We start from the raw sequence: 17,380 nt of genomic DNA, 5'->3' as shown, positions 1-17,380 counted from the left end.
AAAGAATTAGGCAGAGATCACTCAAGGAAAGATTTTCTCTCACTCAAAACATGGTTCACAGGATGAAAAATACATTTGGAGAACTCTGCTCAGCAATAAGAAGAAAGGCTCAGATTGGAAGTGAAAAGTAAGTGTTGTTTATAATAGCCAAGAAAAAATAAATAGAAGCTCGAGGAAGAGTGTTATAGGCAGCGATTAGTATATTACCCCTGATTGCTTAGACATTTAAGGCCAATTCCTCAGCTGTTATAAATTGGTGTAACACCACAGTCTTCCACGGATCTATGCCTGTTTACAGCAGATGCCTTAGAATCCATCATCTCATTCCTTAAAGTTAGCATGGAGAGTGAGAAAAATAAGGAAATCTTGGACAAGGTATGCAACATTTATAACCTCATGGTTAGGGCCCTACCAAATTCATGGCCATGAAAAATGCATCACGGACTGTGAAATCTGGTCTCGCCCTGTGAAATCTGGTCTTTTGTGTGCTTTTACCCTATACTATACAGATTTCACGGGGGAAAACTAGCATTTTTCAAATTGGGGATCCTGATCCAAAAGGGATTTGCAGGGGGGTTGCAATTTTAGGGGGGTTGCAGTAGTGCCACCCTTACTTCTGTGCTGCCTTCAGAGCTGGGTGGATGGAGAGTGGCGGCTGCTGGCTGGGAGCCCAGCTCTGAAGGCAGAGTCACTGCCAGCAGCAGCACAGAAGTAAGGATGGCCTGGTATGTTATTGCCACCCTTACTTCTGCGCTGCTGCCTTCAGAACTGGGCGGCCAGAGAGTGGCGACTGCTGACTGAGGGCCCAGCTCTGTGGACAGCAGCGTAGAAGTAAGGGTGGCAACACCATACCATGCCGTACTTACTTCTGCACTGCTGCTGGCGGCAGCTCTGCCTTCAGAGCTGGGATCCCGGCCATCAGTCACTGCTCTCTAGCTACCCAGTACTGCACCCCCCCACCCCCCCACACACACTTTTTTTGGATCAGGACCCCCTACAATTACAACACTGTGAAATTTCAGATGTAAATAGCTGAAATCATGAAATTTACAATTTTTAAAATCCTATGACTGTGAAATTGACCAAAATGGACTGTGAATTTGGTAGGGCCCTACTCAGGGTGTCGTGACTGTTCATATAGGCATCTCTTCTGATTACAAAATCTTAGGCATTAGAGACGGAAGAGCTATGTCAGGTCATCTGCTCCATCCCCATCCACTGCAACATTTGCTCTATAGTGCTTCTAGTCTAGTCTTTCTAGTGCTCTGTCCATCTCCAATATCATACCTGTTTCAGGGAGATGTTCTTATTCAGGTGATGAGCTGTTGCATGGTTTCTCTTTGTGAACATTCATATTTCACAACAGAGGCAGAAAGGAAAATTTGCAGATTCGATCAAAGGCCAGAGTTTGCCATTGCTGCTGGCTAACAGCTTTAACTGTAGTCAACTTTCACAAAGTCACAAAAAAATATGATGGACTCAAACTTGTCCTGGAGGAAATGTTCTCTGCATTTTTTTAGAGAAATGTCAATGTTTTTGCAGCAAAACAGTTGTGTTTCTTTTTATTAAGGCTAAACTGCTCTTTTATTCTAATAGACCGTTTATGATAATGAACAGCACACAATCCCTTCATTTCAAATTGTGGCAAACCTCGCTCCTCCAATTCTGATTCACAACAATGTACCTTCTCTAGCTCATTCTACTGACAGCGTGATCATATTTTCTTCCCAGTGAAGAAAAGTCTCTCTTGATTCATTATCGCCTATAACTGAGTCTCCTGGATGAAGAATTAGTAAGTGCAAGGTTGGCCTATAAATTCTTCAGAGGGGTAGCCGTGTTAGTCTGAATCTGTAAAAAGCAACAGAGGGTCCTGTGGCACCTTTGAGACTAACAGAAGTATTGGGAGCATAAGCATTCACCAAGCATTCTCAAAACTATGATACCCACACAAGGAAATAAAGAAACAAATCAACAGAGCCAGACATGTACCCAGAAGCCTCCTGCTACAAGACAGGCCCAGAAGAGAAACCAACAGAACTCCACTGGCCATCACCTACAGTCCTCAGCTTAAACCTCTCCAACGCATCATCAGTGATCTACAACCCATCCTGGACAATGATCCCTCACTTTCACAGACCTTGGGAGGCAGGCCAGTCCTCGCCCACAGACAACCTGCCAACCTTAAGCATATTCTCACCAGCAACCACGCACCGCACCATAACAACTCTAACTCAGGAACCAACCCATGCAACAAACCTCGATGCCAACTCTGCCCACATATCTACACCAGCAACACCATCACAGGACCTAACCAGATCAGCTATAACATCACCGGCTCATTCATCTGCACGTCCACCAATGTTATATATGCCATCATATGCCAGCAATGCCCCTCTGCTATGTACATTGGCCAAACTGGACAGTCACTACGCAAGAGGATAAATGGACACAAGTCAGATATCAGGAATGGCAATATACAAAAACCTGTAGGAGAACACTTCAACCTCCCTGGCCACACAATAGCAGATGTAAAGGTAGCCATCTTACAGCAAAACAACTTCAGGACCAGACACCAAAGAGAAACTGCTGAGCTCCAGTTCATTTGCAAATTTGACACCATCAGATCAGGATTAAACAAAGACTGTGAATGGCTATCCAACTACAGAAGCAGTTTCTCCTCCCTTGGTGTTCACAGCTCAACTGCTAGCAGAGCACCTCACCCTCCCTGATTGAACTAACCTCGTTATCTCCACACTGATTTATACCTGCCTCTGGAGATTTCCGTTACTTGCATCTGAAGAAGTGAGGTTCTTACCCATGAAAGCTTATGCTCCCAATACTTCTGTTAGTCTCAAAGGTGCCACAGGACCCTCTGTTGCTCTATAAATTCTTGGTTTTCTGGGCATCTTTAATGCAATGTAAAGTCTATAATCAGGCAGTTCCTGGAAGGTCTCTCTCTGGCAGTTGTTTATTCCTTTGCCTACTCTCCTCTTGTATTCCCTGATGCACCCTGGGACCAAGTGGAGAGATATTCCTCTAAGTCAGTGGTTCCCAAACTTTAACAACCAGCAAACCCCTTTCACTAAAATGTCAAATCTCGTGAACCCCCTCCTAAAAATGAATATTTTCAAGGATTTTTCCCCTTACCTCAGCATAAATTATAAAAGCAGTGATCTTGGAAATATAAAACTTGTTTTATGCTTATTACACACTATTTATTTAAGCTTATTACACACTATTTATTAATTATTATTTATCATTACAGTAGTTTTGTTACATTATGAAAACAGCAACACTATTCCAAGATCTCACTTTTGTAGCTTGTATCAATTTTGATTAAGCCTGTTATAAGACAAGGCTCCTATCAGAGATGCCAGTAGAAAAAAGGGGCATGGGGGCAAAGCCCCTGCACAACCCAGGGCCTGGGGTAGCCTGTGGGGGCCGCCGGAAAAAAAGGGAGGGACCCACAGGGGGCGTGCCAACGAGGGGGCTGCACGTGACCCTGGTCACCCCCCCGTACTGGCGCCTCTGGCTCCTATGTTTCATCAAGGACTATCAGATGTGAAGCAGCGTGAAGGTACTGTATTTAAGAAGCCAACTCAAAGAGTTCCTCCTACACAAGCATTCGGGTCTTGAGCAGTCCAGGCAAACAACGCATATTACAACAAAGCTTAAACTTGTTCTTCATAATAATTTAAAAACAACATCAGCAGCCTATTTAATTTTAAAAACAGCAAAAAATATCCACCTCCCTTTCTATTTCATATAAGGAGTCTTGAAGTTTATATCTCCTCAGTGTGATAGATATGCTTTCTTTGATCTGCTTAGCTCTTGGAAGTCCCCAAGGCTCGGGGATCCCTATGGACAGCTCTGTCCACCATTAGGGAATTTTTTCCCCGAGAATCCCCTGTAATATTTCGTGAACCACCATGGGTTCACAACCCCCAGTTTGGGAACCACTGCTCTAGAGATAAGTATTGCAGGTGGAAGTAACCAACTTCTTAGCCAATTTTCTCAGCATGGCTGCTTGTATCTCAGAGGTGGTGGTTATCCGTCCTCAAGCATTCGGCCCTCTTACTAGAAATGTACACTTTGTCCTAGTGCAGCTGCTGCAGTAGGTTGGAGACATCCAGGAGCACTCCTTTCCTTAGCTGTTCGTCACCCATTTCATTGCCAACATCCGGTTTGTCCAATGCTGTCACTGAGGTGGGCTGTTGTCTCTTTCAAGCCTGGACTATCAGTCTCCCTCTCTGCTGAGCAGCCATCACTACTCACTGGCCTGTTAAGCTCAGCTCCCTGTCTGCAAATACCGCTGATCACCTACCTGTGGCACTCTTATAAAATAGCTAGTGTGTAAATTGGGGAGGGGGAGCTTTGCCTCTTGCACAGCCACAGGATAACATTTCAAAAACCCTGTATGCTGCAGTCAGACAGATTTCTATTTCTGCCATAGTACTTTTATCTCTCTAGTTATCTCCCTGCCTACTGCATCATTCCCACGGCTTCTGAATACCATGGTGACCTAGGCAGACAAAGCTGATAGAGAGAACAATTAGGAGCCATCGTATCAATGGCCAAGGACAACTAAGCTATCTAAAGTCCCCCTGGCCCATCAATAGAGTGGTCCATCAGCAAAACAGCATCCCTCCTTAGAGACCTCTGCAACCTGGTGGGTTCCAAGAATACACAACAATTAGTGTTGGTGACTTGAATGCTGCAGTGCAAGCGGGGATTCTATGGTGCACCAGAGAAGCTCTGCTAGTACCATCTTCATCCCATTCTGAGATTCACATCCGAGCAGGACACCCTTAATCAAGGCCAGTTTTAGAGTGGGAGACCACTTGCATTGAAGGGTGGATGCAAAAAGCTACATCACCTCCCAAACTCTCTCTTGATTCAAGCTGAATAGAGTGCCCAGCTGGAGTCATCTAGTATGCAAAGCCCAAAGCCTCATCCCAAATCAAATCATGGTTAGTAATCACTGGTAGCCTGTATTCTTAAACTTAACAGCAGGAACTCAAGAGCAAGATCAGGATTGGCCAATACCCTGTGCTTCTGAGAAAGACCCCATGCTATGCATGGTCAGTGGGACCAATACTGACACACTGTCAGCCTGGGCTATGACTCTTCCTTGGCCTAGAACAAATTTGTACCCCCACACACACCCCTGCACACCATGAAAAGGATCAAGGGACACAAGCCCTTGTAAAAATGATTTTCTCACATGCCCAGACTGAAATACATTTCCCCGCTCACAGCAGCATTAATCAGCTGGTAGGCGACTCAGCACTGCAGTTGGGTGCCCAAATGAGAACCTAACAAGGCTTTTCTGTCTCTAACTACTACTAAATGAATCTCTTACTGTACCTCCTTGGCTACCATGAGTGGGGCTCTCTCATAGCAATGATCAGATTGATCATTTCTTACCCTGTCCAGCTTAGAAGGTTTGTAGGATTTGCAGGGTGGTGGGGGGGAGGATGTGTTGTTTTTGTAATAATTATTGACATGCTTTTCCTTACCTGAGCCAACTTCCTTTCATGCCGCTCTGATGCTTTGCTCCCGGTGATGTCATTCTCTAGCAGATCATGCTTGGCAATAAAATCCCTCTGAAAATGTAAAAACTTGTTAAACTGATCAGTTTTAGTCACTCCAGCCAAATATGAAGGTATAAACTGGTACTCGTCCTTAGCAACTTCAGCAGCACAACGTCGGCTGTTCTTAACTGGCTTGTACTTCAACACCTTCATCTCTGGCACATCTAACTCTTCTCTTTTAAGTGGTTTATTGAGTCTGTCAGTTTCCTCCTCTATTTTCTTTTTAAGCTCTTTCAACTGCTTTTCCAAAGGAGTAGAAGTTAATGGGCCATTCACTGGGCGATCAACACTGGCCAGGGGTGCCTGAGAGTGTCTGTAGATAGGAGAGGCAGATTTGGCACACACTGGAACCGGTGTGGTGCTGGGGGTGAAATCAGCCAAAGTATTTTTCATCTTCTTGGCTGTCTCATTGCATATATTTTGAGCTGGGAGTTGCTTTCTTCCTGTCATGAAACGTGTTGGTGTCTTGGCGCTGTCCCAGTATCCTGGTTTTACATTCTCTCGGGGCTTATAAAGCTTGTTATGGTTTAAGTGTCCTGAAGTGTAAAGTTGAACATCGGCTCTGTGGGCCTTTTCCAAGCCATCTAAAAGATGAGTCAGGCTCCTCTCCTGCTTGCTTTCCGCCATAGTAAAACTGATGATTATATCACAGAAAACAACAAAAAGTAGTATAGTTTTAGTTGAGAAAAACATTGAACATATGCCTCACCTCTTCTAGCTTCATAATAGAATATTTTAAGTGAAATTAGTGGTTGGATTTTCAGCCCTAGATAGCCAAGTCCACAAAGTATCAAACCAAACAGCATAGGAAGCAGTTGTGTCAAATTCAACATGACTTCCCCACAATGTGCCCCATTCAGCATGCCTCAATCTTGAGCTGGGAGTACCACCTGTACGGCTAAAAGACTGAATCCATTCTCCATGCCCAGTACATTGCTGATCTCATCCCTACAACCATACCCGTAGGTGCAAATTGTGATGGGAATTTTTGTAGGACCCTTGAATGACATTAGACTCTACAGCGAGATAGACTGCAAACACGGTGATCTGTGGAAAATTATAAGAAAGAATTCCAAGCGTTGCCCAAATATTAGTGACGTGGAAAACTGTGACGGGAATTTCCTGATTTTTTGCAGGGAGGAATTGAGGCTTTTTAAAAAAAATACTTTTGTAACACATCTGATTGTCACTCACGTTCTGTTTCAAAGTTATGTCTTAAATCAGATCACTGTGGTGTCGCGGTCTCTTTGAAGTCACTCAGGAAAATGCCATTTCTGCAAAGCATCTGACAGAGGATGTCTGTGAAGTTTCATCAGGAAGCAATGTAGGAGAGCTGTGCATAAAACCCTTATCCTACACCTATTTATGCCTTTGATTAACTTTAAACACAAGAGTAGTCTCCCTGATTTCAATGAGATTACTCATGTGCTTCAAGTTAAGCATGTTTATGCATAAAAGCTTGCAGGATCAGGACCTTAATACTAGACCCAGTGTGTGATTCAGTCTACAGTAGCTAAATAATCAAGTGTAACTAAGGTGCTTAAGTTTAAACTCAGTTGCGGCAAAAAGTTTGTCTAATACAGTGTGGGCAGCCAAGATAGACGTGTGAGGAGGAGAAGTATTTTGCATATGTAGGAGCCTAAGCTACTCAGCGTGGTTTTTGAGTATAGCTCTAACATCGTTTGACTCCATGCACACCAGCCAGTTATCACAGCTTTTTCGTCACTATATGTAGGTTGGTATTTACCCAACAAATCTGTTGGACAAACCAGGCTTTGCAGCCGTATGCGCTGAGCCTCCAAGAGTCAGGGGTTCTGTTGCAACTCCTCAGCAACTCACTCCCACTGGCACATGTGCAGTGGCTGTAGTGAGCAGTTAAAAAATCATTTAAAATAAATCCCTGCCCTTGCTATGTAAGAACAGTGGCTGAGGAACTGCAAAAAACAAAACCTAATCTACCAGCTTAGTTGGACAGAAAGTCACACTTTGGCCCCTATCTTTGCTGGCCGTAGGACAGAGTTTGAAAATCATATTTAAACATGGTTCAATCACTGCTCCATCTAACATAACACGACGTGACAGATCGGTATTGTCTGTGGCCACCCCTTGTTTGGGGCTAGGTCTGGCGGAGTGTGGGACACGTTTTTTAAAAAGGAGATTTGCCAAGGTTTGGTTACAATTTTCCTTGATAGTAAATTGATATGAGAAAGTGACAAACCACCCAATTCTCCCCCTCCTTCCTCCTCCATGGTTTACATTCTTCTTTTCTTTTTAGAATGCCAATTCTAATTCACTTCTAATTCTAAAACAGTTTAATTGTTATCTGGACAGACTTGTGCTGGAGGGATTGAACTGAATATTCTTATAAGGTCATGATTTTGTTGTGAAAGCACATGAGAGAGAAAAGAGCACACTGCGAGCTTTAAGGAAGGGGAGAGGCTATGACAGCTGGAAATGAAGGGTTAATGGGGTTATCCTTCATCAATTAAATCCCAGCTTGTTTCTTTAAATAAACAAAACAAAACCCCTTTGTAGCAGATGCTTTTATTTTCTCCTGCAGCACAATAGAGTGACCAGTAGGATGGGTGCATGTAGGGAGGCAAAAAGGCAATGCAGCATCTAGCCATTACAGTGCGGTACTCCCGGGTGCAGTCAGGGGAGGGCCCGAGGAGCGCTCCGTCCTTGATGGAGAAAATAGAGCTGGGCTGAGATCAGAGCACGCTCACAAGTTGTCTTTTTAGTTCCCTGTGGGGCAGAGTCATGGTAGCCCACAGTTCTCCTGTGGCTTTGGAGACTGAACTAACCCTGGAGGTCATCTCGTCCGGGTCAGATTTGAGGTGCAATAGCAGGGCAGTGTGGGGAAATGTTCACTGCTGCTGCCTATGCTGCACCTGTTCTGTGGATTTTTTAAAAAAAAGGAACTTCGGTTTTTCAGGATCACTAAATTCACACAATTAAAACCAAAAGAGAAGTCCTGGCATATTTAACCAATCCAGCACCTTGATTAAATTAACACCCAGTTTTATACTAAATATAGCAATTAAATCCACTTGTTGGACCAGAGTCACAGGTAAGTAAAAAAGTCTAGAGGGAGGCTAAGTGGAAGCAAATCTATGCTTTCATACAGATCCCTCAAAGTTTATGATATGCCAACTTAAGATTCCCTCTAGACTCTTTCTAAACTTATTTATGTAGACTCCTACAGACTCACAGGGTCACATTCAGTCATGAAATGTAAATTAGATTCCCTTACACTAAACAGTGCAGCCATAGAGCTACTTACACCCACTCGCCTGGTGTCTGTAGTCAGGGCCGGCGCTAGCTTTTTTGCCCCCCCAAGTGGGCGGAAAAAAAAAAAGCCAATCAGCGGCACTTTGGCAGCAGCTCAATTGCGCCACTTCATTCTTCGGCGTCAATTTGGCGGCGGGTCCTTCACTCCCTCTCTTCCTCTTTGGCAGCAGCTCAAGAGGGACCTGCCGCCGAAGACCTGGACATGCTGCCCCTTTCTGTTGGCTGCCCCAAGCACCTGCTTCCTTCGCTGGTGCCTGGAACCGGCCCTGTCTGTAGTGTGTGTTATTGTAATTTGCACATCAAAGAGTTAAAAGATGTATATTAATTAGCTCCTCCCTTACTTTGTTTTACACCTTTTACATGTCATTCCAGGCTCCATGGTATACACATTACATCAATTTATAATCCTTTAGACCTAAGTGTGTATAAATAGCTTAAAGGGAACCTAAACTAGAGAAAGGGGATCTAACTTACACATCCCATCTGAACTTGGCCCATTGCATTTTGTTATAAGGAGACAAGTTTAGATTCTAATCTGATCTTAGATTCTAAATGCTCTGGAGCAGGAACTGTGTCTTTGAATTTGCTTGTACAAAACTTAGCACAAAGGGGTCCAGATCAGACCTCTGGGCATCGTTATAATATAGGAAATTACATACAACAAACTATGTTAAAGAACGTTATTAAGGTTGCAAATTCAAGCACTCAAAAGTTAAGATTAGGAAATGCCAGAATTAAGTTAAGAATGCCTTTGCAAACTTAATTTGCTCCCCCCTTGTGAGTCTATCCTGTATACTGAATGAGGTAGGGGCCCTATGAGAAAATATACTATAGTACTAAAGGTGGGTGGGAGCATGGCTCATTTCCCTTGCCCCTCCCTACTTGGGAATTCAGGGAGCTCCTGCCCCAGATTGTGTCCCAGAGGATATAGGCTGCTAAAGACCATGTGTAGGGTCTAGGGCAGATTTACAGGGGAACGTAAGAACGGCCCTACTGGGTCAGACCAAAGGTCCATCTAGCTTAGTATCCTGTGTTCCGACAGTGGCCAGAGCCAGGTGCCCCAGAGGGAATGAACAGACCAGGTAATCAAGTGATCCATCCCCTGTCGCCCATTCCCAGCTCCTGGCAAACAGAGGAGCCTGGTCTGACTCTCTCTCTTGCCCACCCAGAAGCTGGGGCTATGTGCTGGCCTGGGGGTGTAAGGAAAGAAGAAGGGGTTGTCCAGGCAGCCCAGCCGGGCTCTCTCCATTCCCCTACCCACAGTGCTGCTATTGCTCTGGTGGCTCACAGGTATTCCTAGTGCAGTGGAGGCTGCCGCTGTGGGAGTGACAAGGCTGAGCTCTTCAGAATATTTAGTGATTTGAGCCAAAACATCTGCCAAAATGTTCCAGAAGAGAGACATGAGAGGAGGGAAATGGTGATTTTTAACACTCAGAGCTTGTCTACAAGAACAATTATTGTAGTTGTTCATGGCAAGCAGGGGCGTGAGTGTGCGCTGTACTCGCCTGCTGGGGTCTGATTGTGAGCATCCTGCTGATGTGTGCTAGCAGCTTGGCAGAGCGCTTTGAGCTAGTTCTCTTTGAAATGGGACTAGCTCAAAGCGCATCAGCAAAAACCGGCGAATGCGCATCAGCAGAGTGCTGAGGGACAGTCAGACCACAGCAGGCTAGTGCAGAGTAGATTGACACCCCAGCTTGCCACAAACTCATTGTTCCTGTGGACAAGCCCTTAGCTAAATCTCAATAGACTGTCACCAGACACAGAAAAGGCACTTTTGTAGCATGAGGGGATCTCCCTGTCCCGAATGTCAAACAATGGAGGTGCTAATGCTTCTTAGAGAAAAGGTCCCCAGAATCCATTATAATGGAAAGTGTTAGGAAACATAAATGTAGGGGCTTGCTACTACCTCATCCTATAATTAAATAAGAACACGCAACAGTGAAAATGAATGTGTTTTATAATATTCTACAGTATTTGTCTAAAATAGTACATTTTACAACAGTACATTATCATACAATACTACATTATAGCTCCAGACTGCAGAGCTTGGGCCCTTTCCTGTGCAAAACTCGAGTAGTTCTTTTACAAGGTTACCTATGCCAGTTCCCAGCCTGCTTTTGAGAGCTGCTGAGCGCTCTCAACCCCCAAGTGCTGCTCAGAGCCTGGTCGGATCATGCTCTGATACTGTAAGCTCACAGGGCAGAGAGCTTGAGTTCAATTCTGGTCCTATTTATGCTGGTGTAAACAGAATTATTGGAGTCTTTGGAGTTACTCCGTATTTATCACAGCGTAGCTAGGAGCAGGTTGGGACCCTGCATCTGCTGTTATGCTTTACGTAGCACCAACCACATGATTGGTATTGAATAATGAATGGCAGCCCTCCTGCTCTGCTTCTCGGGCTTGAGGAAACTGAAAGCACAGTTCGTTTTCAGACAGGCCAAACCCATGAAAAAAACGCAGACATTGGGCTTGTTTTTGGCTTAATTGGCTTGTGAGCAGGGCCGGCTCTAGGTTTTTTGCCGCCCCAAGCAAAAAAATGTTTGGCTGCCCCTCACCCGCATCCCCCTGCCGCCCCAGCTTTGGGCCTCCCCCACCCCCCTGCCGCCCCAGCCCTGGGCTCTACCCCACCCCCACCCACACCCCCTGCTGCCCCAGCTCTGGGTTTCCCCTTTCCCCCCCACCAGTGTCCCCCCACCCACAAACCCCCTGCTGCCCCAGCCCTGGGCTCTTCCCCCTCCACCCGCACCCCCTGCCGCCCCAGCCCTAGGCTCTCCCCCCAGCCACACCCCCTGCTGCCCCAGCTCTGGGCTCTCCCCTTCCCCCCACCAGTGCCCCCCCCCACACACACACCTCCTGCCGCCCCAGCCCTGGGCTCGCCCACTTCCACCCGCACCCCCTGCCGCCCCAGCCCTGGGCTCTCCCCTGCCAACTGTACCCTCCTTCCGCCCCAGCCCTGGGTCACTGGTAACTTGCTCCCAGGGCGGGTCATTCAGCAGGAATTTTAGATGTGCACAGAACACAGACAGGATTGGTTCCCATATGGTTACAGAACTCTAGTAAAGTTGAACAATTTTCAGCTTGTGTGACTGGAGGATATCTGGAAGCATATTATAAGACTGTCCTCCATAAATGAGGAAAAGTTGAGGTGCCTTTATTATTCTTTTGTTCCACTTTGTTTCTCTGGGGAATTTGCCAATGCAATATATCTATCTTCCTTTTAAACAAATAAAACTTAAAAAAAAAATGGCAATGGCTGTTGAAAATAGCAATTCCAGTCCTAATAACCACTGGGAAGCATTTCTTGCTCAATTTTATCCTACTTTTTCTACAGCAAGTTACAGTGGATCAGTATATTTGTTTGGGAGAAATGAAGTAACAGCTGCCCAAACTGAGCTTGAGCACTCCTGAATGTTGAGGTGTTCAAATGTGGAGGGCAGGTGCTAGATTCCCTTTCTGAATATTAGCTAAATCTGGAAAGGAAAAATTATTTTCTGCTTCCATGGCTCAGCCCTGGAAATCCTCCTACGTGCCTGGTTCTGTATCTAAAGCTGCCCAGGTCCAGAGCCTCCCCTCCCTTACTTTTCATTTTAAATTCTAGTAGGATCCACGTACCTCCCTTGTTAGGCTTCAGATAGAGAGGGGCACTGTCCATTTAGTCCACCCAATTCTTTCTTTGGGGGCTGCAAGGTGAGGTCACAGCAGTGTCCCTAATTCAGTCTGGGGATGTCTTCAGAAGGGGATAGCTGGGCCAAAGCCTTCTACTCCTTGGGCACACTTGTTCCCCATTTACAGTGCCACCCCGCTCTAGCAGTGAGCTCTCCATTCACAGCAAGCTGCAGCATGAGGTTTCAGCTACCTCACTCCCTCCACCTTCCTTTCCTGTTGGTAGCGGCCAAGGGAATGCTGGGAAATGTAGTTCTTTCCCTGCTCCAGGCTGGCTCTATAGGCAGGGAGCTAACCAAGGAACTACAGCTCCCAGGGCCCCCTGTTGGTCCTCAGCTCCCAGGCTGGATCCCTGCCGCCCCTGCAAATGGGCTGCCCCAAGCACCTGCTTGCTTTGCTGGTGCCTAGAACCGCCCCTGCTTGTGAGAGTTGCTTGTTGGCTAGTTTTTGGCCTGTAGCTTGTTGCAGCTTGTTGCTTCTTTTTTTTTATTGGCTTCCGGCAAGCAGGGGCAAGGGGGACAGAGAGTCAGGGATGCACAGTGGGCCCACCACAGTCCCAGACTGCATGCTGGGGGCAGGGTCAGATTAATGCAGGGGCTTTAGGGGGCTGCATCCCAGGGCCTTGGGCTAAGGGGTGGCCCTGCAGGCCGACAGGCCGGATGGGGCCTGCTGCTTCTTTTCATCCGGCCCACGGCAAGTTTCCACGCTGAGGGCCGGTCACTGGTCCCCAAGCCTCGGCACCCTCCCACCCCCTCCTCGTGGGCGAGGGGTGTTCAGGGGCAGAGAAGAGGACACAAATGCACGCACAGCACCGCTGCCACGCAGAGTCAGGTGTGCAGCGAGATGCACACACGCGCCATAGCTGGACTGGAGCCAAAATCACCTGATTCAAGCTTTCATTCTGATTGGCCGGGAGCCAAACAATCAACTACAAGCTACTGTAAAAGCCCTGAAAGCCAAAAAGCTAGCCAACACGCAACGCACAAGCCAACTCAGCCTAAAACAAGCTCAATTTCCACTTAGTTTCTGTGGATTTGGCAACTCTGGGGATCCTGCCTTAGCCCCGCTGCGCCGCCAACCAAGAGCCGCCCAAGCTAAGCACCTCCTGGCCAGAGCTTGCACCCCGCATTCCCTCCTTCACCCCAACCCCCTTCCCCAACTCAGAGCCCCTTCCTGCACCCAAACTCCCTCCCAGACCCCACACCTCCACCCCAACCCCGTGTCCCAGCCCTGAGCCCCCGCCCATACCCAAACTCCCACCCAGAGCCAGCACCCCAAACCTCTTGCTGCACCCCAACCCCCGTCCCATCCCTGGCCTCACCCCCCAGCTGGAGCTGCACCCCCTTCCGCACCGCAATCCCCTGCCCCAGGCCTGAGCCCCCTCCTGCACTCCAACCCCCCAGGGGCCCCATAAAATCGAATAGCCCTAGGCCCACAGGAGAGTTAATCTGGCCCTGGCTGGGGGGGATCTAGTCACATAGAGTGTTGGGGTTCTTAGGGGTTGGCTTGTTTTGGCCTTGTTTTGAAATGGGATTAGCTTGATTTTTGGCTTATGGTGAAAATCGGGGTGCTTATTTACCGCGGGAAAGTTGGCAACTGTTGGTTTTCTGTAGCGCCCTTTCACTGCACCTTCTCGTCGTAACTCGCTCATTCCGCACGGCCCGGCGCACGGCCTCCAGGACCCACCCAGGCATGTGCGTTGCTTTTTAAAAACGATTTACTCTAACCACTTTCCCACAGAACCCAGCCACGAGAGAAACATTGCAGCAGAGCCCGAGTGGCGAAACAATAACTTACATCAAGGCTCCGCTGTCCACTCGCACCAGCTCCGCTGTGTATCCAGCATAACGGCTTCCCTTCGGCCGGGTGCTGTTACCGAGGAAACCAGCTAAACATTCTGCATTCCACCCCCGTCGCTCCTGCGGCTGCTGAGCAACCATACACACTGCTGCGAAGGGAACCTCAGAAGGGAAAGGTATTTCCCAGTGGAGCCTAGCACGCCTGTGGAATCCAAACCTCCTCCTCCGTGGGAATCCTTTTTCACCTCACGGTTGCCAATTGATGACTGGTATTTTAAATTTCCAACCTGATTGTTTTGTTTTTGTTTGGAATACTGATCTGTTAAAACCCACTGGACAGTTGGACACATTCCCAGGAGCTATTCTGAATCCCAAGGAGCTATAGCCTGTCCTTCTTTGTATACTGAATACACTTAACACCTTGTGCAAAGCCTATTTCTCCCTGCTGTCAGAGTTCAATATGTGCAAACAGAGAACATCCCTGAAAATTACACTCTCAATAATTTAAGCTCTTCGGATCAGAGACTGTCTTTGTTTTTGAGTCTGATACAGCATCTAGCATATCATAAATAATCAATAAATAATAACTTAGTGCTCATGTAATTGAGGGCTATTAGGCCTGGCTTGAGCCAGGCATTGTGTGGGCAGATGCATTGCAAGCTCTTATATAATATGACTCAGTGACCGCACAGTGCAAATTCAGTTTTAGCACAATGATATACGGTGTCAGAGATACGCTGGTAACAGAATGGGGGTTTATATTTACAGATGTGTGGAGTAGAGCAAGGGCCCTAGTCCCATGGTATACTTCCTGCGTAACGTATTCTCGATAGATATCACAACACAATGACATCACAATGGTTAAACTTAACACCCACCTTCTGCTTACTCTATACGCATACCATATAACAGAGGTTAATATCTGCTGATTTGTGAAGGGGTGCTTCCATGCTGGGCTCATTCCAAGCACATTTCTAACACATTATTAATATATAATTATTAAGCTTTCCATCTAAGACACTCAGATACTATAGTGCTGGAGGCCACAAATTCTTAGTAGATCAATAAATAATGACACTAGTAGTATTTAACTGCTTTAAAAGTACCACTTGTTACTGATCATCTTACTACTACAATACAAAAGGCATCATGATTATAAGGTATTTATTTTACAGAATACTTCTGGAAGGCACAATAATGAATTATGAACACAAGAAGCACCACAAAACAGAATGTAAAGAGATCCAGGCCGCCAACAAATATTACAAAATAAGAATATGAATAGGGAAGAATTAAGAATGGGCTCAGGCCTGCCAAGATGAATGCACAGAACCTTGCAGAATCAGGCGCAGTGTTTGGGGAAGGAGCTGAGGCTAAGGGTCCCATTGATTTCAATGGCAAAACTCTGCTTGACCTCAACTGGGCCAGGATTTCACCCTAAAAAGTTTTAGAAGACATTTGAAAGTCCAGGTACAGAAATAATATATTACGTAGCAGAAAAGAATCTATAGGTGGAGTTTGTTACATTAAAGAGAGGCAAAAAATAGACAAAAGATGGAATCAGGACCCTAATGGAAAAGCAGTGTGCAGTGGCTAGCAAAAGAAAGGTTTAGATTTAGGTATGAAGTTTGGAAAGCATGGAAACAAGATGGGCCAAGCAAAAATGTTGAATCAAAATTGTGAACTCCATGTAAATTTGACTCAGTTGTCAGGTAAGCTGATGAAGCAGTGAGAGAACAGGTGAAATAGGATGGGCTGTAGAATCCATTCCACATAAGGTAAGAATGACCACCTCTAGGACACAATACAACACCCGTCTGTTTAACCTCAGTTTTCCCATAACAATTACAGAACATCTATATGTATTCATGGCAAGGGTAGAAACAAGGTGACCGGTGTATTAATCCTCTGAGCATGCTCAGAAGCCTGAGCAAAGTCAGTTTGATCCGAGTGCTTATGGTGTTAACATAAGCATTGTGCTGCCTTCTGACAAACCAGATGACTGAGTGCTTACTGAACACTACACCCAGTACTGATTTTTTTTTCTCTACCTCAGAGAACAGGCATATGGCTGTTCTCATTGCCAATACCATTTCTACAATTTGGCACAAAGCAGCCCAGATTCCCTTTCCAAGGAATGGTAGTATTTACACGCATGGGATCCATGAGGCAGTTGGATCTGGTAATAGTTTGGAATAAACCTGAAACTGTCCGTCTGTGCCCAGAATTGATGTTTCCAAGCTGGCAATGCGGTATGTGGCCACAAAGCCAGCTAAAGCAACATCATTTTTTTAATCATGCTCAACTTAGGCACTGACCAACTTCAAAACCTCCAATATCCTTTGGCTGATTCCCTATCCCTCAAACTATGTTTGTTTAAAGAGTAAAGCAGCCGAAGCAGTCTTTTTAGAATTATTGTTAGTGCCACATGACTTTTGTTGCAGCAAATACCACATTGGGCTGCCAGGAAACCAGACCCACTGTTACATATTTTATAGATATTATCATTCCAAAACATGTTCACGATGCACGTTTCTAATGTTGAACGTCATGTTTAAAACAGAAGTTCACATTACTAGGCCCACCTGCTTTAGTTTCACACCGTTATTGAATAATATGTATTCATAAGGTAAATTCACCCTACCACAGAGGGTCCATACCAGGCCCCACACACCATACAAGCCCTGAAGGCATAATTCAGGGATTCAGAGCTCAGTCGAAGTATCAGCATAGATGGGAGGTGCGAATCTTCCCTTTAGGCTATAGAGCTGTTCCATGGAGGCTGCTTTAGCCCAATGGCACAAGACTCCATGGCACCAATGTCTCCACATCCTGGACTGAAGGATATGCATGCAGGTGGAGCCTCTGGTCCTACTCCTTTCCACAACCCCACTGCTCCCCTGCCCAGCCAAATTCAGCCCCAGGTTGGCTGCTAAAGCAATGTTCCATGGTTGGAATGTGGGGACTGATGTCTGACTGTCTTACCCAGATTATTATTAGCCATCACTGTGGTATCTGACCACTATGGGTTTA

At 46.1% G+C, this 17,380-nt stretch overlaps 1 protein-coding gene across 2 annotated transcripts in view; it reads right to left on the bottom strand.

The window, feature by feature from the left end:
- Window positions 1-14,430, bottom strand: part of C3H6orf118 (chromosome 3 C6orf118 homolog) — a 51,315-nt gene extending 36,885 nt beyond the window's left edge. For both annotated transcript variants that reach the window (XM_054023314.1, XM_054023315.1), the window contains exons 1-2: window positions 14,346-14,430; window positions 5,520-6,228 (exon numbers count right to left, since the gene is read on the bottom strand). In XM_054023314.1, coding sequence (XP_053879289.1) covers window positions 5,520-6,221 — 702 coding nt within the window. In that variant the 5' untranslated portion in view covers window positions 6,222-6,228; window positions 14,346-14,430. The remainder of the gene's footprint in view (window positions 1-5,519; window positions 6,229-14,345) is intronic.
- Window positions 14,431-17,380: the final 2,950 nt, after the last annotated feature.

This window comes from Malaclemys terrapin, chromosome 3, assembly GCF_027887155.1.
Source record: "Malaclemys terrapin pileata isolate rMalTer1 chromosome 3, rMalTer1.hap1, whole genome shotgun sequence".
Lineage (NCBI taxonomy): Eukaryota > Metazoa > Chordata > Testudines > Emydidae > Malaclemys > Malaclemys terrapin.
Note: the sequence above shows the minus strand (reverse complement) of the source record. Positions and strands in the feature narration are given on the sequence as shown.